Source organism: Heterodontus francisci, chromosome 24 (assembly GCF_036365525.1).
Source record: "Heterodontus francisci isolate sHetFra1 chromosome 24, sHetFra1.hap1, whole genome shotgun sequence".
Lineage (NCBI taxonomy): Eukaryota > Metazoa > Chordata > Chondrichthyes > Heterodontiformes > Heterodontidae > Heterodontus > Heterodontus francisci.
In genome coordinates this window covers 35,375,888-35,403,266 of record NC_090394.1, presented here as the reverse complement: position 1 = coordinate 35,403,266, position 27,379 = coordinate 35,375,888, and the positions used below count along the sequence as shown (strand labels likewise).

Sequence of the window (27,379 nt, the reverse complement as noted above, 5' to 3'; positions counted from 1 at the left end):
ATACCTGTATTGAGTCACCACCTTTCACTTAATCTAAAACCCAGCAGTAACAGGGGAGGGGAAGGAGGAGTGGAGAGGAGAGGAAGGGGAAGTGGGAGGGAAATGGGAGAGGGAAGGAAAGAGAAAGGGATGGGGAGGGGACTCTTCTTTAAGTTGTAATGTTTATTTTACTGAATATGAAAGAACCTTAACAACCTCAAGAATTAATGCCTCTATATGGTAAAGCAAAATGGGAGCTGGTATAAATGGACTTTGATTTTACAAATTGTACTTCTGGTTTATAAGTTTTTTAAATGTCTGTGTCCTACACAAAGATAGACTTATCGAGCAGAGTGCAAAATACGCTAACATCTGGTGATGTGTGAGTGTGCAAAAGGAGAGGAACTCGGGACTGAGGCGCACTTTCGGGGGTAGGACAGTAGAGGGAGCTTTACTCTGCATTTAACCCATTGCCGTACTGATGTGGCATTAAGGAGTAAAAAATCATGTTAGGGAAATGCCTGCACTGCCCAGCACCAACATCCCTCTGCGAATGACCACAAGTTCCAACCCGCCCAAAAAATTATAAACATGGAATAATATAATTACAAAATGAAACACTATATAAGGTACTTTTACCACTCTAGCTGCAGGAGCGCAAAGTTCACGAATTAGGCTTACAAACTAATAATTTATTCTCTGATCCTTTATGATTACCATCAGTTACATTCAGATCACTTATTTCCATAGTCAAAAAGCAAATCTGGATCTAGTAGCTGGGGGTCCCTGTGGTTCACAGGGAAACAGAACACACTTGTGTTACAGCTGTGTGCTTTTACCTGTGGTGCTTGCAAAGCTAGATTACAGAACGGACAATGCCAGTCAATCTTATTCTTATTAGCCTATGATCAAGACTTGTGCAGTGTGGGAGGGGCTCCATATTCTCAGGTGTGGGAGGGGCTCACATTATCTCAGGTGTGTGAGGGGCTCCATCTTCTCAGGTGTGGGAGGGGCTCACATTATCTCAGGTTTGGGAGGGGCTCCATCTTCTCAGGTGTGGGAGGGGCTCACATTATCTCAGGTGTGGGAGGGGCTCCATCTTAGGTGTGGGAGGGACTCACATTATCTCAGGTGTGGGAGGGGCTCCATATTTTCAGGTGTGGGATGGATTCCCATTATCTCAGGTGAATGGGAAATGCTGATTTGTCTCTCCTCATTTCTGAGTGGAAATCCCCAGTTCTGTCGAATCAATCTGCTGCTGTCAAGACTGTTGTGTTTTGTGTGGTTCTTGGTTCGGGCACTTCCCCTGCCCTTGGCTGTCAGTCAGTCAGTGTGTATTTCAAAACGACTTCGTGTCAGTTTCCTTGTTAATTTCTCCCTGGCGATCGGGCTGGACTCGTTCTTCCTCTTTCAATCTTTACATCTCTTTTCTCACCTTATTTTCGAACTCTTCACAGCCTGCCCTGTAACTTCTCTTAAAGCGTTTGAAACTGTTTCCTCCGTCTCGCGTTCTTTTAAAATGGCTCTGTAAACTTTTTTTGTTTCGCATTTTCTATCTGTTCTTTATTTCCCCTCCTTTCTCTTGATTCTCCCTCTCCTCTTCTATCTTTCTGCTCCATCTCCTTTCTTAATTTTCCCACTTTCTCTCTCCTTTCACTCTGCTCCTCTCTTGGGTCTCTCTCCCTTCTCTTCTCTTTCCCCCGCTTTCTTTCCTTTCTGTGTGTCTCAGGAGTCGCTATGGCCGCGATTAAAGCCTTGCAACAGTGGTGTAAGAAGCAATGCGAGGGATATCGAAACGTGGAGATTACTAACATGACGACCTCGTGGCGGAATGGGCTCGCTTTCTGTGCGATCTTGCACCACTTCAGACCCGATCTCATGTAAGCCAGAAATTACCAGCAAATTACTAGCCCCCACCACCAAATAGGCAAAGGACAAATTTTGTTTCTTCCTCTGTGCATACTTGTGTTTCAGGGAGAGGAGAGAGTAAACAGCCCCAACTTGTTGCAAGTAGTTAGAATGGTTCGGTGCAGCCCGGAACAGAACGGAGTCATTCCCTGTTCGACCAAATTAACCGCTTAACCGGGATCTGTGTGTGTTGCAAAAGTGGAAATGCAGTTTGGTTAAATTTTCCTCTTCGCTTGATTTAAGTACTGATTTGAGGTTTAAATTCCGCAGGCATCAATACTTTGGAAGTGGGGACGGGAATCTAATTCCAAAAAGAATTAGGGGGTGGGGGGTGGAAATAAAGAGTAATTCCCAGAATCCCGGCTTTCTATGCCGGGGGTTGGTCAGTTTCAGTGTTTGTGACATAGCTTGTTTGACTGCCGGTTCTGACACTAATCAGAACGGATTGGGAGGCTACTTTATATATATTATATAAACTTTTACTGCTACTGTTCCTGGTTTGATTTGAGATTTGCAGCGTCGGATTCACAAGCTCCAGATGTTTCTGATCGAACACAAAGTTTCTTTTTAGAGGATGATGTTTGCGACAGTCGTGTTGCTAATGGTGTACAGCTGCTTCGGAGCGGGAAAGAATTCCTGCTGAGGATCTGGCGGGGGAGTTTCTGACTCTGGGTCACTTCAGTAGTATCTATAAAATCAGCATTTAACAATGTGCATTCCTTCATCAAGAATATGTCCCATCTTTCTGCAGTGCCTCTCCCAAATGTCCGAGCGATCTATGAAATGACTTACTTAACTAGTGACTGTTGTTTTCCAGACAGATATGGCAGCTGCTTTTCCATAGAACCATAGAAAAATTACTGCACAGAAGGAGGCCATTCAGTCCGTCGTGTCTGTGCCGGCCGAAAACTAGCCGCCCAATCTAATCCCCCCCGCCCGCCCCTTCCAGCACATGGCCCATAACCTTGCAGGTTACAGCACTTCAAGTGCATGTCCAGGTGCGTTTTAAAAGAATTGAGGGTTTCTGCCTCCACCACCGTTCCTGGAAGTGAATTCCAGGCACCCACCACCCTCTGGGTGAAAAAGTTTTTCCTCATGTCCCCTCTAATCCTTCTACCAATCGTCTTAAATCTGTGCCCCCTGGTAATTGACCTCTCCACCAGGGGAAACAGGTCCTTCCTGTCTACTCTATCTAGTCCACTCATACATTTGTTTGCCTCAATTAAGTCATCCCTCAGCCTCCTCTGTTCCAAGGAAAACAACCCTACCCTATCCAATCTTTCCTCACAGCTGCAACTTTCAAGCCCTGGCAACATTCTTGTAAATCTCCTCTGTACTCTCTCCAGAGCAATTATGTCCTTCCTGTAATGTGGTGACCAGAACTGTACACAATACTCCAGCTGTGGCCTAACCAGCATTTTATACAGTTCCAGCATCACATCCCTGCTTTTGTATTCTATACCTTGGCCAATAAAGAAAAGCATTCCATATGCATCTTAACCACTTTAGCTACCTGTCCTGCCACCTTTAGGGACCTGTGGACATGGACTCCAAGGTCTCTCACTTCTTCTACCCCTCTCAATATCCTCCCGCTTATTGTGTATTCTCTCGCTTTATTTGTCCTCCCCAAGTGCATTACCTCACACTTATCTGGATTGAATTCCACTTTTCTGCCCATTCAACCAAACCATTGATATCTTTCAGGAGTCTACGGCTATCCTCTTCCCTATCAACTGCACGGCCAATTTTTGTGACATCTGCAAATTTCCCAATCATGCCTCCCACATTTAAGTCCAAATCATTGATATATACCACAAACAGCAAGGGTTCCAACACTGAGCCCTGTGGAACGCCACTGGAAACAGCTTTCCATTCACAAAAACATCCATCGACTACTACCCTTTGCTTCCTGTCACTGAGCCAATTTTGGATCCAACCTGCCACATTCCCCTGTATACAATGGACTTTCATTTTTCTGACAGGTCTGCCATGCGGGACCTTGTCAAATGCCTTACTAAAATCCATATAGACCACATCCACTGCACTACCCTCATCAATCCTCCTTGTTACTTCCTCAAAGAATTCAATTAAGTTATTAAGACATGACCTTACCTTAACAAATCCATGCTCACTATCCTTGATCAGTCCGTGCCTTTCTAAGTGGCAGTTTATCCTCTCCCTCAGAATTAATTCCAATAATTTACCCACCACTAAGGTCAGACTCACTGGCCTATCCCTCGCACCCTTTTTAAACAACGGTGTAACGTTAGCAGACCTCCAATCCTCTGGTACCTCGCCCGTATCCAGTGAGGATTTGAAGATGATCCTCAGCACATCCATTATTTCCTCCCTGGCTTCCTTTAACAAACTGGGATGCAATCCATCCAGCCCTGGTGATTTATCCACTTTCAAGGATGTCAAACCCTCTAGTACTTCCTCTCTCATTATGCTAATTGTATCTAATATTTCACACTCCTCCTCATTTTCTACAATGTCTGCATCATCTCTCTCCTTTGTGATGACAGAGGCAAAACACTCAATAAGAACCCTGCCCACATCTGCTTCCATGTACAAGTTCCCTTGTACTTCTCTGATAGGCCCTACCCTTGCCTTAGTTATCCTCTTGCTTTTAATGTACTGATAAAACATCTTTGAGCTTTCCTTGATTTTACCTGCCAATAATTTTTCATGTCTTCTGTTTGCTTTTCTAATTTCCTTTTTTACTTCACCCCTGCACTTTCTATACTCCTCGAGGCTTTCTAAAGTATTAAGTCTTTTGTGATCGTCATAAGCTTTCTTTTTCTGCTTCAACATACCCTGTAAGCCTCTAGATAACCAGGGGGCTCTAGATTTGGCTGTACCACCCTTTATTTTTGTGGGGACATGCCTACACTGTGCCTGTAGAATCTTGCTTTTGAATGCCTCCCACTGGTTTGACACTGATTTTCCTTCCTGAAGCTGCATCCAGTCCACTTTCACCAGATCATCTCTCAGTTTTGTAAAATTTGCCATCCCCCAATTTAGAACTTTAGCTTCTGTCTTATCTTTGTCCTTTTCCATGATTATGCTAAAGCTAACTGTATTATGATCACTATCTCCAAAATGGTCACCCACTGCTACTTCATCTACTTGCTCAGCTTCATTACCGAAGACTAAATCTAGAATTCATCAGGGAGGGGAAAAGTTACCTGGACACTTTGTTCCAGGAGGCAGTCACACCTTTTCAGCTAGGCACTTCAGATTTGGTTTGTGGTCAGGAACAGGAGGGCACACAGCAAGATCCCATAAAGGGTAGGGAATCAATTGAAGTCTGAGGTTTTGGGCGTGATGGGCAAGGCAGACTTACGAGGTGAGGCTGAGGGCCAGTGTGTGAGTGCTGGAGAGAGCATGTGGGCATTGGAGATTGGCGAGCATGACTTTGTCTGGGGCTGGTGCGGGTGCAGGAGATGAGGTGCAGGTCTTTGTCTGGGGCATGGTGTGAGCTAATGATGCAGGTCAGGGAGTAGGTTTGGGATGGGGTGCTGGAAATGGGGGAGTGGGTCTGTGTCTGGGATAGGGTCCTGGAGCTGGGGGAGTGGGTCTGTGTCTGGTATGGGGTGCTGGAGATGGGGGAGTGGGTCTGTGTCAGGGATTGGGTGCTGGAGCTGGGGGAGTGGGTCTGTGTCTGGGATGGGGTGCTGGAGCTGGGGGAGTGGGTCTGTGTCTGGGATGGGGTGCTGGAGATGGGGGAGTGGGTCTGTGTCTGGGATGGGGTGCTGGAGATGGGGGAATGGGTCTGTGTCTGGGATGGGGTGCTGGAGCTGGGGGAATGGGTCTGTCTCTGGGATGGGGTGCTGGAGATGGGGGAGTGGGTCTGAGTCTAGGATGGGGAGCTGGGGGAGTGGGTCTGTGTCTGGGATGGGGAGCTGGGGGAGTGGGTCTGTGTCTGGGATGGGGAGCTGGGGGAGTGGGTCTGTGTCTGGGATGGGGTGTTGGAGATGGGGGAGTGGGTCTGTGTCTGGGATGGGGTGTTGGAGATGGGGGAGTGGGTCTGTGTCTAGGATGGGGAGCTGGGGGAGTGGGTCTGTGTCTGGGATGGGGTGTTGGAGATGAGGGAGTGGGTCTGTGTCTGGGATGGGGTGCTGGAGCTGGGGGAGTGGGTCTGTGTCTGGGCTGGGGTGCTGGATATGGGGGAGTGGGTCCGTGTCTGGGATGGGGTGCTGGAGATGGGGGAGTGGGTCCGTGTCTGGGATGGGGTGTTGGAGATGGGGGAGTGGGTCTGTGTCTGGGATGGGGTGCTGGAGATGGGGGAGTGGGACTGTGTCTGGGATCGGGTGTTGGAGATGAGGGAGTGGGTCTGTGTCTGGGATGGGGTGCTGGAGCTGGGGGAGTGGGTCTGTGTCTGGGATGGGGTGCTGGAGATGGGGGAGTGGGTCCGTGTCTGGGATGGGGTGCTGGAGATGGGGGAGTGGGTCCGTGTCTGGGATGGGGTGCTGGAGATGGGGGAGTGGGTCCGTGTCTGGGATGGCATGTTGGAGATGGGGGAGTGGGTCTGTGTCTGGGATGGGGTGCTGGAGATGGGGGAGTGGATCTGTGTCTGGGATGGGGTGCTAGAGATGGGGGTGTGGGTCTGTGTCTAGGATGGGGAGCTGGGGGAGTGGGTCTGTGTCTGGGATGGGGTGCTGGAGATGGGGGAGTGGGTCTGTGTCTGGGATGGGGTGTTGGAGATGGGGGAGTGGGTCTGTGTCTGGGATGGTGTTGGAGATGGGGGAGTGGGTCTGTGTCTGGGATGGGGTGTTGGAGATGGGGGAGTGGGTCTGTGTCTAGGATGGGGAGCTGGGGGAGTGGGTCTGTGTCTGGGATGGGGAGCTGGGGGAGTGGGTCTGTGTCTGGGATGGGGTGTTGGAGATGGGGGAGTGGGTCTGTGTCTGGGATGGGGTGTTGGAGATGGGGGAGTGGTTCTGTGTCAAGGATGGGGAGCTGGGGGAGTGGGTCTGTGTCATGGATGGGGAGCTGGGGGAGTGGGTCTGTGTCTGGGATGGGGTGTTGGAGATGGGGGAGTGGGTCTGTGTCTGGGATGGGGTGCTGGGGGAGTGGGTCTGTGTCTGGGATGGGTTGCTGGAGCTGGGGGAGTGGGTCTGTGTCTGGGATGGGGTGCTGGAGATGGGGGAGTGGGTCTGTGTCTGGGATGGGGTGCTGGAGATGGGGGAGTGGGTCTGTGCCTGGGATGGGGAGCTGGGGGAGTGAGTCTGTGTCTGGGATGGGGTGTTGGAGATGGGGGAGTGGGTCTGTGTCTGGGATAGGGTGTTGGAGATGGGGGAGTGGGTCGTCTAGGATGGGGAGCTGGGGGAGTGGGTCTGTGTCTGGGATGGGTTGCTGGAGCTGGGGGGGGGTGGGTCTGTGTCTGGGATGGGGTGCTGGAGATGGGGGAGTGGGTCTGTGTCTGGGATGGGGTGCTGGAGATGGGGGAGTGGGTCTGTGTCTGGGATGGGGTGCTAGAGATGGGGGAGTGGGTCTGTGTCTGGGATGGGGGGCTGGAGCTGGGGGAGTGGGTCTGTGTCTGGGATGGGGTGTTGGAGCTGGGGGAGTGGGTCTGTATCTGGGATGGGGTGCTGGAGCTGGGCAAGTGGGCCTGTGTCTGGGAGGGGGTGTTGGAGATGAGGGAGTGGGTCTGTGTCTGGGATGGGGTGTTGGAGATGAGGGAGTGGGTCTGTGTCTGGGATGGGGTGCTGGAGCTGGGGGAGTGGGTCTGTGTCTGGGATGGGGTGCTGGAGCTGGGGGAGTGGGTCTGTGTCTGGGATGGGGTGCTGGAGCTGGGGGAGTGGGTCTGTGTCTGGGATGGGGTGCAAATGAGTAGTGGAAATGGTGGAATGGGTTTTTGGGACAATGTGAGGGTGGAGGTGAGGAATGGCTGAATAGGACTTCGAGTACTTGTAATTGGCTTCAGGTCCTTGGGGCTGATTTTTACTCAAGGTGGGGAGGGAGTGGGTGGGGTGAATTGAGGTCGGAAAACCCGGAAGAACGAGTTTCCCTCGGGCTCCTCCGAATTTATTGGCAGGACTTTATTAACATGTTTTTTCAATGTTTCCCAGCACAACCAGAGTACACGGCTGGCTGTCAGGTGGACAGGTTTTTTTGACACCAGGCTGCAACCAGGGAGTGGAGAGGAGGGAGTGACTGAAGGTCGGGGGTGGGGACGTAGACGGGTAGGAGACAGGCTTCAGGGTGGGGGGGGTGGGTGGCGGGGAGTAGGTGGTCAGGGGGAAGGTGTCTAATTATGGGGGTGTTGGCGAGGTAGGAAAGTTGAATCCAGCAGGTAAGTGGAGCTGACCTCCTGGTCCAGCGGTCTTTGCCTTCCTTTAGCTGCCGGGTTTCTACAGGCCCGGGAAATCCAGCCGGCCAGAGTTAAATTTGAAATCACGGGTTAAGATGAGACTGCCCGCCTCCAGGGAGCGGATTGGTTTCCCACCACTGTTAAAACCAGAAATGGGCAGGTCGGAGGTGGGTTGGGATCAGGATTCAGATTTTTAACACTTTAATCTCCCACCCAACACAAATCCACCTGCTTTATTGAGTTAAAATTCCTTCCTTGATCTCAAAATAATCTTATGCAAATCTTAATGAGCGAAAGCTTGAGCTGTTTAATTCCTCCTATCATAGTGGAATTTTTAATCTATTAATTTATAGGAAACAATGTATGCGATTGAAATCGCTGATAAAGCAATCACACTCCAATGTGTTCAGCAATCATGCACAAACATTTGCCTGCTGTAAATAAAGGGCCCATCCCCGTTCCTGTCCTTCCTTCTTGGGAGATCACACAGCATCTTGGGAGCAGGGCTTCACTTCCTCTTCAGGTTGTGTTGCTGCTTTGTTAAAGAGACCTTGTCTTTATTACTTGCCAGTGCCATGATGCACTGGAAGTTGCATTGAGGCTGTTGTGCTGACCAAAAATGGGAAGGGGTTTAAAAAAGCAATGTTTTTTTAGGAAGTCTGTGCTGCATCAGGAGTTGCTAGGCCAGGGTTTGATGTCCTGCTCAATTCAGCAGTTACCTCTGCTACAAAGTGGAATCCAATGAGCACAGGGACTAGGATTGGCTACAATTACCTCCCTCAAACACCTGCTGTGCCCATGCCCTCATCCTCCATTGCCAAATAGCCTATCTTGGACCTGAGCTTCAAGAGGTGCCATTGGAACAGAGGAACAGAAGGAGCCTATTCAGCCCCTTGAGTCTCTTCTAGCATTCAATTAAATCAGGGCTGTTGAACTGTCGGCTGGAACAGGCCAGTGGTCATTCACACATTGGGATGATGCTGACTCCAGACTGCAGTAGGCCTCAGTGTGAAATGAGTGTGCAAAGACGGAATGGATCCGAACAGGTTCAATTGGCCTTGAACAAGAATAGCAGGCCAGTCACTGGCCTTGGATGAAAATACACCCAAGTCTGATCGACTGAGAGAAAAAGGTCAAAAGAAGTTTGTTAGAACAGGCAGCACTGAAGAGAGTGCCAAGGATGTGATGTTGCGTGACTGTAATACAACACCTCCTTGATTCAGACTGTATCCCACACTTTAAACAGATTTGTGCACAGAGCGAGAAACATTTAAGAAATAAGATTGCTGCAGTATTTCTCTCATCCAAAACTCTGATGCCAGTATCCTAACTTGCACCAAGTCCTCTCCACCCATCAACCCCTGTGCTCACTGATTTATTTTGGCTTCTGGTCCAGCAAAGCCTGTGCTGTCAGCTGGCCCTTTATAACATAAAAGGATTGGATCAACTCGTTGCCAGACACACCAAAACCAACTTGTCTCTGTCCCTTTATGTCCCTGTTTGTTTCTGCCTTTATCTCTGTCTGCTTCCCCCTCACTCTCTCTCTGCTTCCCCCTCACTCTCTCTTTCTCTCTGCTTCCCTCTCCTCTTTCTGCATCCCTCCCTCTCTCTGTCTGCATACCTCTCCCTCTACCTCCCTCCCTCTCTCTCTGCTTACCTCTCTCTCTGCCTCCCTCACGTTCTCAAGTGTGTTTCTGTCTCTCTGGGTGTCTCTGTCTGTCTGTCTGTCTCTCTGCTGCTCTCTCTCTCTGTGTCTCTTGCCTCTCTATCTCTTTGGCTGTCTCTTGCCTCTCTCTCTCTCTCTCTCACTCTCCCCGCCCCCACCTCTCTTTCTGGCTGTCTCTCCATCTCTGTGCCTCCCTCTCCAGCTGTCTCTACAGCAAACCTAAAACGTTCAATGGATAATTTAGAAGTAACTGACAGTATCCAAACTGGACAGCCAGTCAGTGTGATAAATGTAAAGACTAATTTACTATTGTGACCAACCCACTCACTAAATACCATAATAATAAAAGCAAAATACTGCAGATGCTGGAAATCTGAAATAAAAGCAAGAAATTGCTGGAAATACTCAGTAGGTCTGGCAGCACCTGTGGAGAGAGAAGTAGAGTTAATATTTCAGGTCTGTGACCCTTATATATAATTATACACTAAATACCATGTTTGCCAAGGAGACCAAAGTCTAAGAGCAGGATATCATTGCTTCTGCAATAATGACTTCGTAAATCCAGATCAGTCTATTGAACTTTGGAAGTGAAGTTGGATGATCTGCTTACTTTGGAACCTAGATTGATCAGTGCTGCTGGTCTTCTCTGCACCCCCCCCCCCAAATTACCAACACCCCCCTCGGCCTCCCCCACTTACTGCAAGTGATCTCAACTGAAGTGAGGAATGGTTTTTCAATTAATCGCAATGAGTTTTGCAGCTCATTACATCCAGTCCATGTGGCAGATTTCAGTCCCTGTTATAAACTACATTTCAATCTCTAGAAATCATCTGCAGCAATGACTATCAGGTCTTATTAACGTGGAAGTGGGTATTATCTGAGCTGCCATATACTGGCACCTAGTTTGTCACCTTTGGCTCAGTAGTTGAGAATCACTGGCCTGAAATAGGTAGGGAACCTGAGTTGCCAACTTCTGGTTGTTCAAACAACACTTTTCCCTATCTTCAATATATTTCTAACTAATAAACAAAAGTGTTAAAGGTAAATTTATGAAAAAGTCAAGGCTTTTTTAGCTCCCCCCCCCCCCCCCACCTCAACACCATGATTTTTCCTTTCCTCCAGGTTTGCTGGAAACAGTGTCCAGGAGATTAATCTTCCATTCCAGGAAACTCCAGGGCAATCCTGGAGAGTTGGCAACCTTTGCTGGGAACTGATGCTCAGTGGAGCATCTCTCCTGTATCTCCTCCCCCCCCCCCCCCCAACCCCTTGTACTCCGACTACATCATGTGTGGACAATGCCGTCCTTTTGGCATTGTCCTAACTCACAGTACCAGAGCTAGTCTCTGTGATCTCATCGCAGGCCAATGTCTGCAGAAAGCTGCACTTCGCAGGCTGTTTCCGACTGGCAATTTTCAAAGTGTAACACAGTAGGAATAAGAAATGCCCAGAGATGTCCCTCTGTAATTAAGACGATGTGGTAATTTGCATGAATAGGATTCTCAATTCTTTTTAAAACAGCTGGGAGTGGCTGCATCGGGGAAGGAAGAGATATACTCTGTCCAGCAGTCTTGTAAGTCACGTTGTGTTCACTAGAAGATGTTGAAGTTGGCATACCAGGAATTCCATCCGCATAGATAGTTTAGGTGGGAGAGGCCAGGTGAGGAGGGGGTCTCGGGCTCCCCTCTTGCCCCTTCCTCTTATTTGACCACAACATGGTTTATTCCTTTTTAAACAGTGGTTGTGCTTACCACCTCTGAGTGTTTTACCTGTTTACTTTTACTGTGATCATGAAAGAACCAATTGGACAAGTTTTCTTGAGTTTAAACAAGAAAGAGGTAAGTTTATTATACTTGACACACTGACCCGACTTAAAAAATACTAAAAAAATACGCTACACATTCACGCGAGGATCGCACACACAAATAGATTACGAGAAGGTAAAAATAGATTTAGTGGCTGGACTAAAGTCCAGAATAAATAGAATTTAAATACAGACGGTAAAGTGGATGATCTGGTAGTCCTCGGCTGAAGCTGTATTCTTGAAGTTCTTGGTTGGTTAAAGTGTATTTTGACTGGCTTGCTTTGCTCAGGGTTTTCCTGAAGGCAGAATCTGTAGTTGGTTCTCTTCCCCTAGTTGCTGGCTGTAGCGGTCTGTAGGCTTGAAGGAACCCCCAGTAACAGACAGTTTTCAAACTTGATGTTTTCTGGGGAGAGAGAGAGAGAGAAAGGGAGGCACACAGCTTCTCTGCTTGTCTTTTGTCTGTGTAACGACTCCCAGTTTCTTCAGAGATGGACAGACAGTCACATGGTTCTCTCAATCCCCTTTGTTTTTAATGAGGTTTTTCTGGAACTTTCTAACGAAATTCAAGGTTCCACATGCTCCAGGATGCCAATTCACACTTGAAGGGGGTTGGCTCTTTCAAAGTCACTGTGAGGACGGCCTTGACTGCCATGCTAATGAAGCCATTTTAGGTAATTCAATCGCTTAGAGCAAGCCATTGTTCTGGCTGGGCTTCTTGTTAGACTTTTTTATTTCCAATTCAATCTCCTGGTATTTCAGATGTAAATTGCAGTGGCTATCTTGGCTGCTAGTTTTTTAAAAGTTACTGTAGGATATTTTCCCATTAAAAGTCTAATGTAAGTTTCCAACTGATTAAATTAATATTTCTTATTTGACATATGGGGCTTTCTTGACAAGTGCGTTCATCCAAATGGGCATCAATCAATGATCCAAAATACAGGATTAACCTGAACAAATGACCTACAGCTCTACTGAGAGGTTTGAGCAGTGAATCCTTGCACCACAGCTGTGGCAGACTACCCAACCAAGGAAGGCATCACACCCAACCCCAGTCCTGCTCTCTGCTAACATTCACTTATGTGCAGCTTGCAGCAGTGGTTCAGTGGGTAGTTTATCTTATCTCCTTCAGTTCCTCCCCCACCATTTCCTTAGCCCAGTCATATCTGGGTCTCTTTCCAAAATCTTGAAATCCATATTGGTGGCGAGTGGCTTGTTCAGCCCAAAATTGGAAACTGGACCTTCCTGACCTGTGTGGCTTGGTCTTACACTCCTCCTGACCCTTTCTGCAAAGGGTAGTGAAAATCTTGAACTATTTCCCCCTTTAAAAAAAAAACTGTTGCGGCTAGGGGTCAATTAAAAATGTTAAATCTGACAGTTAAGCAAGGGTATTAAGGGCTGCAGAACTAAAGGTGGATAGATGGAGTTAAGATATTAATCAGCTGTGATCTAATTATATGGTGCAACAGGCTCAAGGGGCTGAATGGCCTCCTGTTCCCATGTTCTCACTTCAGCAGCAGGCTGATTGTAATATGAAAGGTAGCTCGATGCTTCCTTCGACTTTCTTTCAAATGTGACCATTAAAAGCCATTGCCCGAAAGTGTTAGTATGACTTTTTGAGGGGGCAGAAGCTTGTTAAATGGTACATTGTGTCCATTTGATTCCCCCGCTCCAGTTTTGAAACAAACCGATAGAGATGGATTGTACTGAGTTAGCATTCATCCTGTGTGCATTCTGTGGGCAGTAATTAAAATTCCTCATTCCCCACATTCCCTGAAGTTGCTTCATTTTGGCCTATGGGGAATGTCCTTCTAAAAGAAAAGGCACTTCCCAGGACTGGTGTTTACAAGGAGTCCTATTATAGTTTAGTAACTGTTGCCTGAAAGATTGTCTCTAAAATACAAGCGACTCAGAGAGAACTAACTTGAGTTTATACAGCATCTTTCATAACCTTAGGACATCCCAAAGCTTCACAGTCAGTGAAGTACTTTATTGAAGTGTAGTCATTGTTTGTAATGTAGGAAATACAGCAGCCAATTTGAGCACAGCAGTATCCCACAAATAGCAATATGATGTTGGTTAAGGGGCAAATATTGGTCAGGAAACTGGGGAGAACTTCTCAGCTCTTTTTTGAAAGGCAGCATTGAAGTACAACATCTCAAAATGTGTTTAATATGCGCTTTCTGCATAGTTCATTTCAGTCTTGGGTTGCTATGGTTACTGTACCTACAGTAACCTTGGCCAGAGTTGTCTGACTTGTGCAATCAGAATGCATCGCTTGAATAGGTTTTTGTTTTTATTCGTTGTGTGCTGCCATCATTTTATATTGACCACCCTCTCCACGTGTCCTTTCTGTGGAATTCAGCTGAGGTGCAAATTCACTAACACCATACAGTCACACCTAATTTGTGATACTCTATCCTTTTTCAAACAGTTAAAGAACTTAGATGCCTAATATTTGTACTGGTTCCTTACACCATTGGCTAATGATTAATGGAAAGAATGAACTGTCTGGTTTCAATAAATAATTTAAAACGGTAGCATTTCCTTTCCTTTTTCCTCTCTCAGGTATTTTGTTTTCAACTTTAAACATACAAAGAACAAATTATGTTCTTAAAAGTGACGAAGAGAGATCGAAACATCTCGGAAGAGTGACTTCTGAAATGCAATGACTTGTTTAACAAACAATGACTGCCATGTAAAGCACAGGAAGATCCCACAAAAAAAAACACATTGAAATGACTGGCCAGCTCATCTGTTTTTAGCTGTTGCTGGTTGAGGAAAAAATGTTGGTCAAAAGACCAATGTTTTGGAGAACTCCCAACTCTTGGAATAGGCAGATGTACCTCAGATCAATGTTTCATCTGAAGGTTGACTGAGGGTTGCCATATCTGCTTGGATGTATTCCTGGAGATTTTATCACATGACTTCCTGCCTCTAACAACCCTGACACCCCACAGTCTAGCCATTGGCCACTTGACACATCCATCCTCAGGGCCCACTCTCTTCCCAAAGCTAATGAAAAGCAAACGGGCACTGCATTACCCTATTGGATGATTGTTGACTGTCAGTCAAATACTTTATTCCAACCCCCTCTATCCACCCATCTCCAATATTTCTAAATGTAAGTGATCATAAAAATGAAAATAAACCAGGTATTGTTTGCAGCAGAGTCCAGGCAATTAGTCTTTAATTCTTGAAGCCTCCAGGCCAATCCTGGAAGGTTGGCGACCCATGTTGACGTCTCTTGACATTGAGGAACTTCTGCAGTACTGTACTACAGTCTCAGTTTAGATTATGCCCTCAAGTCTTGGAGTGGGGTTTGAACTCACTTTTGACTCAAAAGGCCAGCCAAGTTGATGCACAGCAACCATCTGCCTCCTCGCCAGGTATTGACTGCTAATAACGGAGGCAGGGCCAGGGTGGGGGGGTGGCAGTAGATGGTAGAATCTGCTAGGGAGCCTCTGTTCCTGATCGCTATTCAGCAGCCATTGCTGGAATGTGTCTGTGCAAGCTGCGTGAGAAGATGGTCAGGCTTGGTTCTGGAATAACCTTGCTGTCTGGGCCCTTCTGAATCACAGAAGGCAGGTGAGTAAATAAAGCCCGCTGCTCACTCAGCAAAATAACCATGGATTATCCTTTAACTGTTGGATAAAGCATGGTGAGGGAAGAGGTGAAGTTTTCCTGTGAGTGGCCCCAGTGTGTGCCTCAGTTAGCTGATAGGGGAAACTCCCAATAGTGATTATGTGCATCTGGAATTGTCAATCCTGCTGCAACCTTTGGCCTTATTGTAGCTAAAAACAATGAACTTACTATAAATGGCCGCCTGCGATGCGTCATGGATTGAGGTGACATTTCCTGCCATTGAATGCTGTTAATGGTACAGTCACTGCTTTGATGCTTGTTCCATAGTTTGCTTTGGGGTTGCTTGTAAATAGTTCTGTTGCTCCATGGAGTTAAACTCTCAATGAATGGTTCGCAGCTCTCTATCTATGATCCATTCTGCAGCTTAAGGTGGGCTGCTGACCTCTGACCAGTGCCAGTTTCAGTGCCATTGTGTTGCAATGTTGGGCTGCCCTGGATTAATGATTCTCCCCATCAACTCTTCCCCTGGCTCCCTTTCATCTCTAGGATTTCAGTAAAGCCTAATGGTGGTTCTGTGAAATTTTCATTAATAGGGTCCCACTTGAGTGTGAAAAACATCCAGCAACTCAATTACTCATTCTGACCTTCCACATATGGATTGTGGCTGGAGGCAGCATCATTAAGAACAATGTATTCATGGTGCTGGGACATTTTCAGGTGATGAATTAAGGAGATCATATCATGTGTATTGGCTGAAGTACGTTTATTCTTAAAGAAAGATTCTATATAAATACACGTTCTATCAGCACCTTGGGATGTTCTAAAGTGCTTTACAGACAATTTTGTATTGTAATCACTCTTGTAATGTAGGCAAATGCAGCAGCCAGTTTACACACAGCCAGGTCCCACAAATAGCAATGAGATAAATAACCTAATCTGTTTGGGATATTACTTAAGGGATAAATATTGGCCACAACACCAGGACAGCTCCTCTGCCCTTCAAATGGTACATGAAGAGAGCAGACAGGGCCTTGGTTTAAGGTCTTACCTGAAAGACAGCACCTCCGACAATGCAGCACTCCTCTGGTACCTCACTGGGCTGTCAGCCTAGATCCTGTGCTCAAGTCTCAGGAAGTAACACCAAATTCCTACTGAGAGCTCTGCCTTTTTATGGGAAAGTGGCTCCCTGTTTGCATATGTCTCCTCCCCCCACAGACTACTGCTGGAGTGTGTGAGGAACAGGAGGAATGTGCCAGTGGTACAGGGGATTGGAGCCCCCAACACTCTGCCAGTTAACTGTACACCTGTGTGCTGAATGCAGTGGAGATGGAGTAACATTGGTGTCAGAGTTAAGGAGCTATTCAGTGATTGGGTGCCTTGTGATGCCATTGTGTCTATGGTATGCTGTGTGTCCCGGCAGAAGCTGCTGGGAAGCTATACACCCTGTAACAGACAAGTCCATTTTACTTTACATTTGGCTTGGTGTGTGTGTCATAGTTCTAAGTGTAAAATTTGGGGTAATTCAAAATCATCTGCTCATACTCCTAATAACAATTGGGTGTGTTACTCAGTGTCGCTGGGTATTGACTTCTAATTTCAAAACTGTGCTGCCCATATCCTAACTCGTGCCCAGTCCCATTCACCCATTATCCCTCTGCTCACTGATGTACATTGGCTCCCAGTCCAGCAATGCCTCAAATTTAAAATTCTTAACCTTCATTTCAAATCCCTCCATGGCCTCACCCCTCCTTACTTCTATAATCGCCTCCAGTCCTACAAACCTCCAATTCTGACCTCTTGTGTAGCCCTGACTTTCATCACTCTACCATTGGTAGCTGTGCCTTCAGCCATGTATCCCTTAAGCTGTAGAATTCCTTCTGTAAACCTCTCTCTCTCCTTGTCAAACCTACCTCTTTGCGCATTTGGTCACCTGTCGTAATATCTCTTTTTTAAAATTCATTTACGGGATGTAGGCATCACTGGTAAGGCCAGCAGTTATTGCTCATCCCTAACTGTCCTTGATAATGTGGCCGTAAGGTCATTTTGAGGGCAGCTAAGAGTCAACAACATTGATGTTGGTCTGGAGTCAAATATAGGCCAGGATGGCAGATTTCTTTCCCTAAAGGCATTAGTGAACAAGATGGGTTTTACAACAATCTAGTAGTTTCATGGTCACCATTACTGAAAGTAGCTTTTTATTCAATTAATTAAATTTTAAATTCCTCAGAAACCTTGCTGGGATTTGAATACATGTCTTTAGATAATTAGCCCGGGCCTCTAGATTACAGGTCCAGTAACATATCCACTATGCTACCCTACCCCTCATTGTGGGAATTCATATTTAGCTCTTGTGAAGTGACTTGGGAGCATTTTTACTATGTTAATGGCTCTATATAAATGCAATTTGTTGTTGTTTACACGTATTCTATTTCAATTGCAGAGATTTTGATTCTCTTGGGAAAGAAGACATCTATGAGAATAATAAGTTGGTAAGTCGCACACTCTGTATATGAGAGAGAGAGAGAGACCCTTCTTGTGAAATGTTCTTCCACGGGTAGTTTTGTGTTGGAAGTTGTGCGGGAATATTTATGCTCATGAAGTATATGAGGAATCGAATGTTGTTCCATGCAGTTTCCACCCTCTAAGTTGCGCAGTTGTGGGTTCAAGCCCCAGTATAAATTTGAACACCTCATCTAGGTTGAGGCTTTAGTGCAATACTGTTTTGTTGGAGATGCCATCTTTCTTATACAATGTTAAACTGAGGCTCTGTCTGTTGGTTCTGGTGGATGTAAAAGATCCCGTGACAACATTGGAAGAAGAGTGGCAAATTCTCCTGGTGTTCTGACCAACATTCTTCCCTCAACCAACACCACCAAACCCAGATTTATGGAGTATTCATCTCATCTGTTGCTTGTGGGACCTCAGACAGGCCAAGTCTCAGGAACTAATGTCAAGAGACACCATTTCTCAGTCAAATTTAGCCTCACTTGTGATCTTGTGAGAGGACTGTGAAATTTCGGGATTTTTCTGCAGCTGATATTTGCAGAGCTGTGTTGACTGTGTTGCTGGCTATCTGTCTGCTGATCAATGATTTGGTTGCCGAGAGCAGCTCTGCAAGGCACTGAAGTTGCTGCTGACCTTTTTTTTTAAAAAAGAGGTAAATATTCTGCGGGGGCATGGATGGAGATGGTGAACTGGAGGAGAGTGAGGTGGGGATGGTGGGTGGGCAGGGACTCAGCTCAATGGGTCAGAGTTTGCTGAAGACAGTCAGCTGAGGGGCCAGAATGCTAGCACTGCCTCTCGCTCTCCCTCGCTCTCCCTCGCTCTCCCTCGCTCTCCCTCGCTCTCTCTCAATCGGGCACCACAGAAGCTCTAGGAAGTTGACTTAAACTTTTGACCTAGTTTTCAAATTTTCACATGCTCCCTTCACTCTAATACCAAGCTTCTACTGTTTTTTCACTCCTTCACTGCTGATGGCCCATTACTTAGCCACTACTGTCCTGCCCTCTCTATTCAGTCCTCTCCACCCTGGCTGTTTTAAAAAAAAACTCCTTAAAACACTTTTCTTCTGTTGTGCCTTTAATTTCCTAGCCTACTCTCTGCTTTTAAACTTTCCCCTCCTGCTTAGCATTCACTGTTCTGCACTCTTCAATGTATAGCACTTTGAACTGTCTCCCTGTATAAGGAGAACTGTAGAATTGCAAACTGTTATCTATTGGTACTAAAACAGCAGCTCAACTTTATTTTATTACATTTGTTCCTGGGCAAGGCCAGCATTTATTATCCATCCCTAATAGCCCTTGAGAAGGTTCACTAAGTATCTATTATTCTACATGCCCAATTTCATTTAATATCTTAAATTATTTCAGGTTATTGCAAATAAAAAGGTTAATACTGATAATTGAAATCTTTACATTTTATGCGTGGGGAGTATACCTATAGTGATACACAAGGTATCGCTACTGTATGGGGCAGGCTGGCTGGACCTGAGGGTCTTTACCTATCAGTTATTATCAGCTTAACTGCCACTATCATATTTTGAATAACTCAAATGTGAATGTAATAATTGTTACTCCAGTGTGGTTAAAGGTATTTTTAATGTATTCGTGCATTAAGCTGGAGCACTGGGTTTGGGTTTCATTGTAGAAGGAGGCAGCTGTTTCAGCCAATAGTGACTGTGGTCGGAGGGTGGATCCTTCTTTAGCATGTGCTGGCAGAATAGGTATGATTTAAAAAAAAAATTTTTGTAAAACATTTTCAGAAGCAGTAATACAGTTTTTGTAAAGAGCTCTGACCTGTTAGAGATGAAATAAGCTGCTAGTGAGGTTTATACACCAACTGCTAATCTATCTGACAGCCAACCAATAGGTTAATGTTTGGAAAAAAAATAGAAACTCATGATTTTTATAACAAATCTCTTAATTTTTAGGAATTTGTTTCTTGATTTATGGGATGATGGGTTTGGCATGTCTGGGACATTCCCTTGCACAATTTTGTTTTTTTGTTCATTCTTGGAGTGTTTTTGCTCATCCTCAGTTACCCTGAGAAAGCGGTGGTGGGCCACCTTGAACATCTGGTAGTGGTTCTGATACAGCTGACTAGCTTGCAAGACGACAACAATGACAACTTATATTTATATAGCGTGTTTAAAGTAATAAAACATCCCAAGGTGCTTCACAGGAGCGTTCTAAAATAGAATATGACAGCAAGCCACATAAGGAGATATTAGATCAGATGTCTAAAAACTTGGTCAAAGAGGTAGGTTTTAAGGGGCGTCTTAAAGGAGGAAAGCGAGGCAGAGAGGTGTAGGGAGAGCATTCCAGAGTTTAGGGCTTCGGCGACTGAAGGCACGGCCACCACTGGTGGAGCGATTAAAATCCGGGATTCTCAAGAGGCCAGAATTGGAGGAGTGCAGATAACTTGGAGGGTTCTGGGGCTGGAGGAGATTAGAGAGATAGGGAGGGGTAAAGCCACGGAGGGATTTGAAAACAAGGATGAGAATCTTGAAATCAAGGCATTGACCAGGAGCCAATGTAGGTCAATGAGACTGCGGTGATAGGTGAATGGGACTTGCTGTGAGTTAAGACATGGGCAGCAGAGTTTTGGATGGCCTCAGGTTTACGGAATAGTAAAGTCTAGAGGTAATGAGAGGATGAATGAATGTTTCTGCAGCGGATGAGCTGAGATGGGGGCAAAGTCGGTCTATGTTGCGGAGGTGGAAATAGTCGGTCTTACTAATGCCATGAACATGAGATCGGAAGGTCATCTTGGGGTCACATGTGACACTGAAGTTTTGAACAGACTGATTTAACCTCAGACTGTTGCCAGGGAGAGGGATGAAATTGGTAGCTAGGGAACGGAGTTTGGAGTGGGAACCAAAAACAATAGCTTCAGCCTTCCCAATATTTAATTGGAGGAAATTTATGCTGATCCAGTACTGGATGTCGGATAGGCAGTCTGATAACTTAGCAACAGTGGAGGGATTGAGAGAGCTGGTGGTGAGGTAGGGCTGGGTGTCATCAGCGTACATGTGAAAACTAATGCTGTACTTTTGGATGATGTTGCCAAGGGACAGCATGTAGATGAGAAATAGGAGGGGGCCAAGGATAGATCCTAGATCCTATGGGGTCACCATAGTCAATGATGCGGGAGCAGGAAGACAAGCCATTGCAAGTGATTCTCTGGCTATGATTAGATAGATAAGAATGGAGCCAGGTGAGAGCAGTCCCACCCAGCTGGACGACAGTAGAGAGGTGTTGGAGGATGGTGTGGTCAACCATGTCAAAGGCTGCAGACAGGTTGAGAAGGATGAGGAAGGAAAGTTTACCTTTGTCACAGTCACATAGGATGTCATTTGTGACTTTGGTTAAGAACTGTTTTGGTACTGTGTTGGGGCAGAAACTTGATTGGAGAGATTCAAACATTGAGTTCTGGGAAAGATGGGAATGGATTTGGGAGGCAACAGCACGTTCAAGGACTTTGGAGAGGAAAGGGAGGTTGGTGATAGCCCGATAGTTTGCAAGGGTGGTGGGGTCAATGGTTGTTTTTTTGAGGAGAGGAGTGATGACGGCAGACTTAAAGGAGAGAGACAGCACCTGAAGAGAGAGAACTGTTTACGATATTGGCTAACGTGGGGACCAGGAGGGAAAGTTGGATGAACAGCAGTTTAGTGGGAATAGGATTGAGGGAGCAGGAGGTGGGTCTCACGGACAAGATGAACTCAGCGAGGACATGAGGGGAGATAGGAGAGAAACTAGGTTTGGGTTCAGGGCTAGGGCGGGGGGTGGGGTGGGGTGGTGGGGGAGCATTATAGGAAGTTTGGCCAGGTGGGCTAGTGGAAGGGAGGGATGCGGCAGAGGCAGCTGATCTTAGTGACAAAGAAGTCAGTGAGCTCCTTGTACTTATTGTTGGAGGCGAGAGTGGAGGAGACAGGAAGGTGGTTTATGCAGACTGTTTGCAGTAGAGAAAAGAAGGTGGGTATTATCTTTGCATTCCAGGATGATCCTGGAATAGTGAGCAGTTTTAGCAGGCGAGAACAGGACCTGATAGTGTTTTAAGTGGTGCAGCCAGATCTGGCGGTGGATGGCTAAGCCAGTTGTCCACCATATCCTTTCAAGTCTGCGTCCCTTAGACTTAAGGGAGTGTAGATGAGGGCTGTACCGGGGGAAATGGCCAGGATGAGAGAGAGTAATGGTTTTATGAGAAATTAGGTCATCAAAGATGGAGATGAGAGTGCATTTGAGCAAATCAGTAGCTGTAGAAATGTTGTGCCGAACAAAGGGCCAAAGACTCGATAGTTGGGACCTTGAAATTGAAGTTGTAAGTGAATTGGGGGATAGTTTTTTGCAGGGTGGACACAGGAGGTGATAGGGTTGGATGTGGAAGGAGAGGTGGGTGGCGGGTGATACAAGGAAGTGATCAGAGATGGCCTTATCTGTAATTGATACGATTGGGCTAACAAGACCACCATCGCTGGCAAGGTCAAGATGGTGGCCGTGAATATGGGTTGGGAAGTTTACATGGAGGGAGACATTTAGGGAGTATAAGAGGGCCCTGAACTTCGAGGAGAGAGAGAATGATGAGTTGAGATGGAGCTTGAAATCACCGAGGATGAGAAGTCGTTCACTGCAGAGGTTGAGGGAGGACAGCAGTGAAGATATCCCAGTGATAACATTTTTTATTGTACTTGGGAGGGTGGTAGAGAGTGATGACTTTGTAAGAGAGGTGAGACGGGTGGAACAAGGTGAGATGGTTGAAGGAGGAGAAAGCGCCAGAGGGTCAGGCCAAGGTGCGATCTGATGGTAAATGCCACACCGCCACTGCAATGATCTTGGCGGGGCAAGTGGTGGAAGATGTAGCCAGGAGGGGAGGCTTCATTTAGTGGCAAGGTGTCATCACCCCTCAGCCACGTTTCTGTTAAGGCCATTTTTATTTATTTAGCGAATGCAAATCCCTGGAGCTAAGCGATAGCTTCCTCATTTGCTGAATTTAAGGTGATTTGTCCGCCACTTAGTCTGTAGAGGGGACACTCCTCGGTAATGTGCAGCATTGTCTGTGTCCCTTCACAAATGCGGAACGTACGTACGAACATACAAATTAGGAGCAGGAGTAGGCCACTCGGCCGCTCGAGCCTGCTCTGTCATTCAACAAGTTCATGGCTGATCTGATTGTAACCTTGACTCTACATTTCCACCTACCCCCATAACCTTTCACCCCCTTGCTTATCAAGAATCTATCTACCTCTACCTTAAAAATATTCAAAGACTCTGCTTCCACCGCCTTTTGAGGAAGAGAGTTCCAAAGACTCATGACCCTGTGAGAGAAAAAATTTCTCCTCATCTCTGTCTTAAATAGCAACCCCTTATTTTAAAACAGTAACCCCTAGTTCTAGATTCTTCCACAAGGGGAAACATCCTTTCCACATCAACCCTGTCAAGACCCCTCAGGATCTTATACGTTTCAATCAAGTCACCTCTTACTCTTCGAAACACCAGCGGATACAAGCCAAGTCTGTCCAATCTTTCCTCATAAGACAACCCGCCCATTCCAGGTATTAGTCTAGCAAACCATCTCTGAACTGTTTCCAATGCATTTACATCCTTCCTAAATAAGGAGACCAATACTGGACACAATACTCCAGATATGGTCTCTCCAATGCTCTGTATAACTGAAGCATAACCTCCCTACTTTTGTATTCAATTCCCTCGCAATAAACAACATTCTATTAGCTTTCCTAATTATGTGCTGTACCTGCATTCTAACATTTTGCGATTCATGCACTAGGACACCCAGATCACTTTGTATCTCAGAGCTTTGCAATCTCTCACCATTTAGATAATATGCCTCTTTTTTATTCTTCTTGCCAAAATTGATAATAATGAGACCCCAGTGGTGGAGGTTGTCTCTGCAGGGGCCCTGGCTTGTCCTGAAACTTTTTAGCAAGGATGTAGTCATCCACAATAAGTTCATGGATGGCAAGGGCCTTGTTCACAAGTGAATGGACATTCTGGAGGGAGATGCGTAGAGGGGTGGTGAGTGCTGATCCGCTGGCAGAGGCAACAGGATCAGCACTGGGAGGGATGTGTTGGACAGGAAGAAAATTGCCACATTATCCCCCAGTGGGCACAGGGGAGGGACGACAAGAGAATGGGATGGGGCAATTGAGGTTGCTGCTCCTAATAAAGGCAGTAAGAGTCAGCCACGTTGGCATGGGACTGGAGTCACATATTGGCCCAGACCAAGTAAGGACGGCAGGTTTACTTCCCTGAAGAAGCATGGGCTTTGGGTTAAAAATCAGGGAAAATGGCCCCTGCATAATTCACTGTTTTGAGGACAGAAATGGGTAGAAGATTAGGGAGAGGCGGAATTAGGATTATTATAATATCCTAGTTCAGTTCTTTTGCACAGGGCACATCCAGGATTTGTCATTGTAATCATCACAGTCCCATTGTTGCTGACTCCAGTAGGGTTGCCAACTCTGGGCGTCTTGGTTGTATTCCTGGAGGTTTCATCACATGATCTCCCACTGCCACTCGTCCTGCCTAATCAATCTTATCCTCTTATTGCCAGAAAGAAAGTGAATAAAACACAATTTTTTACGCCCCTATGATTTTCTCCCAGGTTTGCTTGCAGCAGTGCCCAGGAGCTTAATCTTTAATTCCTGGAGACTCTTGGACAGTGGGCAATCCTAGCCACGAGTGACACTTCAGTCTCCACTACTGTTTTAATGCATCCGATAAAATAATTTTTTTTTCTCTCGGATCCTTATGTTACATACATTACACAATAGTGTAGAATGAATGCATTGTTAATTAATCAAGTGTCAACACTGATGAAATGTTTCCTCAGATAGCTCCTTTTCTGTCGGGGTATTGTTTATTTGGCTTCTTAAACTTTTTATTTTTCCCCTAACTCTCTAATCTGGAACTCCTGAAAGGGAGGGGAGTCACCCAGTCACTGCACAAGATTTATCCCTGCAGAACCAAGGTGGGTAAATGGGTTTAAGGTACATATCAGCCACGATCTAACTGAATGGGGCAGTAGCCTTCAGTGCCTAGCCATGTGAGTTCATGGTGGTGCTTATGTGCTGAGTTCAAAGGTCAAGTTGAGATACCTTAAAAGAAAAAGAAAGACTTCCATTTCTATTGCACCTTTCATGACCTTACGATGTCCCAAAGTGCTTTTAATGTTAGTTCCTGTTGTGATGTAGGAAACTTGGCAGCCAGTTTGTGCAAAGCAAAGTCCCACAAGCAGCAATATGATGATCTGTTTTAGTGATGTTGAATGAGGGGTAAATATTAACCAGGACACTGTGGAGAACTCCCTTGCTCTTCTTCAAAGTGGGATCTTGGGATCTTTTATGCCCACCTGAGAGAGTGGATGAGGCCTTGGTTTAACATCTCTTGCAAAAGACAGCACCTCTGACAGTGCAGCATTCCCTCTGCAATTCTGGAGTGTCAGCCTAGATTTTTGTACTGAACTCTCTGGAATGGAATTTGAACCCACAAGCTTTGTACTCAGGTGAGAGTGTTATCTACACTGTAGCTCAGTGGATCACTCTCTCGCTGCTCCTTTAAAGGGGCATTTACCACCTGTGGGGAAAAAGTACTTTGGAATTTTGTGGGTGGACTCTCATTGTGTGCCAGTGGGGTTATGCTATGTTCAAGCAGAATTTATCTTTGTGTAAATGCATAAAAACCTGTATGCCAGATACCAACCCTCATTGCGTAATTGTGGTTGAACTTTGCTTTCAATCCCTTTTTACAGTTTTATTGATGTGAGTTATTTATCAAGCAAATGAAAAGCGGCTGTTTGGTAGCTCCCTTGATCCTATTTGGATTACTGTGCACTGTTCCAGTCATCAAATCGGAGGAAGGATGTCGCTGCCCTTGGCTCCAGCTGTGAATATGATTCCAAGCACCAGCAATTTGAGCTACAGGGAATCATCAGTTAATTCCTCTTTGGGAAAAACACGGTGCTTTCTGCTGGCCTAATTCAGAATTGCGAAAAGAATTGGGAAAAAAAATTGATCCAGATAAATTGTTTGCTCTGGTAAAGGGTTCAAATGGCAGGATTCACAGGTTACATATATATAGGACAGGTTAGCGGGGGGAACTGAACTCAAATTACCTCATGGAACAAGTCATCAGAGATGGCTTTGGAAACAAGTGGGTTCAAGAAGACTTTAAAATCATAACACCATGCAGCACAGAAGGAGGCCATTTGCTCCAGCATGCCTGTGCAAGCTCTTTGAAAGAGCTATCCAATTAGTCCCACTCCCCTGCTCTTTCCCCACAGCCCTGCAAACTTTAGTTGCCTTTCTGCAGAGAGATGGGATTGAGCTATGGGTAAGTGGGTCGAAGCTTATTTTAAACAAAAAGCTGATGAGAAAAATCCCCTCTCTCTGCTCTTAAATGTCTCATACTGTGTTCTTACTAGAAAGTTCAGGCTCAGGATTGCCCAATTCGTTACACTTTGGGCTCTGGGTGCTGTTTTATTAGTGATCCAATGCTATGGCTCAATGGGTAACCCTCTCAACCTTCTGAGTCAGAGAGTTGTGGGTTTAAGTCCCTCGCCAGAGACTTGAACACAAATCCAAGTTAACATTCCCAGAGGGAATGCTGCACTGTTGGAAGTGCTGTCTTTTGGAAGCGACATTAAACTGAGGGCCCATCTGCCCTCTCAAGTGGATACTAAAGATCCCATGGCACTATTTTAAAGGACGGGGGAGCTCTCCCCAGTGTCCTGCCAAACATTTATCCCTCAAGCACAGTGGCGCAGTGGTTAGCACCGCAGCCTCACAGCTCCAGGGACCCGGGTTCGCTTCTGGGTGCTGCCTGTGTGGAGTTTGCAAGTTCTCCCTGTGTCTGCATGGGTTTTCTCCGGGTGCTCCGGTTTCCTCCCACAAGCCAAAAGACTTGCAGGTTGATAGGTAAATTGACCATTATAAATTGTTACCAGTATAGGTAGGTGGTAGGGAAATATAGGGACAGGTGGGGATGTTTGTTGGGAATATGGGATTAGTGTAGGATTAGTATAAATGGGTGGTTGATGTTCGGCACAGACTCGGTGGGCCGAAGGGCCTGTTTCAGTGCTGTATCTCTAATCTAATCTAATCTAATCTAATCTAAAACTGAACCAGAACTGATGAAGGGTCACTGACCTGAAACGTTAACTCTGCTTCTCTCTCCACAGATGCTGCCAGACCTGCTGAGTATTTCCAGCACTTTCTGTTACCTAAAACAGAAGATTTGTTTATTTATTGCATAACAGAAGACCCACAGTAACAGTGTAACAGAGAACAAAATAACTCTCAAAAGCTGTGTTCATATTCAGTTGATGGCTCTTGCTGCATGGAACATAGGAACAGGAGTAGACCATTCAATTTCTTAAATCTGTTCTGCCATTCAATTAGACAGTGCTTAACTCCGTCTACCAGCCTTGGTTCCGTATCCCTTAATACCCTTACTGAACAAAAGTCTATCAATCTCTGTTTTGAAATTTTGGAATTGACTGCCAGCTGCAAAAGCTTTTTAGGGAAGAGAATTTCAGATTTCCACCATCCTTTGTGTGACGAAGTGCTTCCTGACACTACCCCTGAACAGCCTAGCTCGAATTTTGGGTTTCTCGC

General features: G+C 46.0%; 1 protein-coding gene across 1 annotated transcript in view; it reads left to right on the top strand.

Annotated features, from left to right (window-relative positions):
• Positions 1-1,243: 1,243 nt before the first annotated feature.
• Positions 1,244-27,379, top strand: part of micall2a (mical-like 2a) — a 124,820-nt gene continuing 98,684 nt past the window's right edge. Inside the window, exons 1-2 of the mRNA XM_068055878.1 lie at positions 1,244-1,859; positions 17,690-17,738. Of these exons, the coding sequence (XP_067911979.1) occupies positions 1,717-1,859; positions 17,690-17,738 (192 nt within the window). The 5' untranslated portion in view covers positions 1,244-1,716. The remainder of the gene's footprint in view (positions 1,860-17,689; positions 17,739-27,379) is intronic.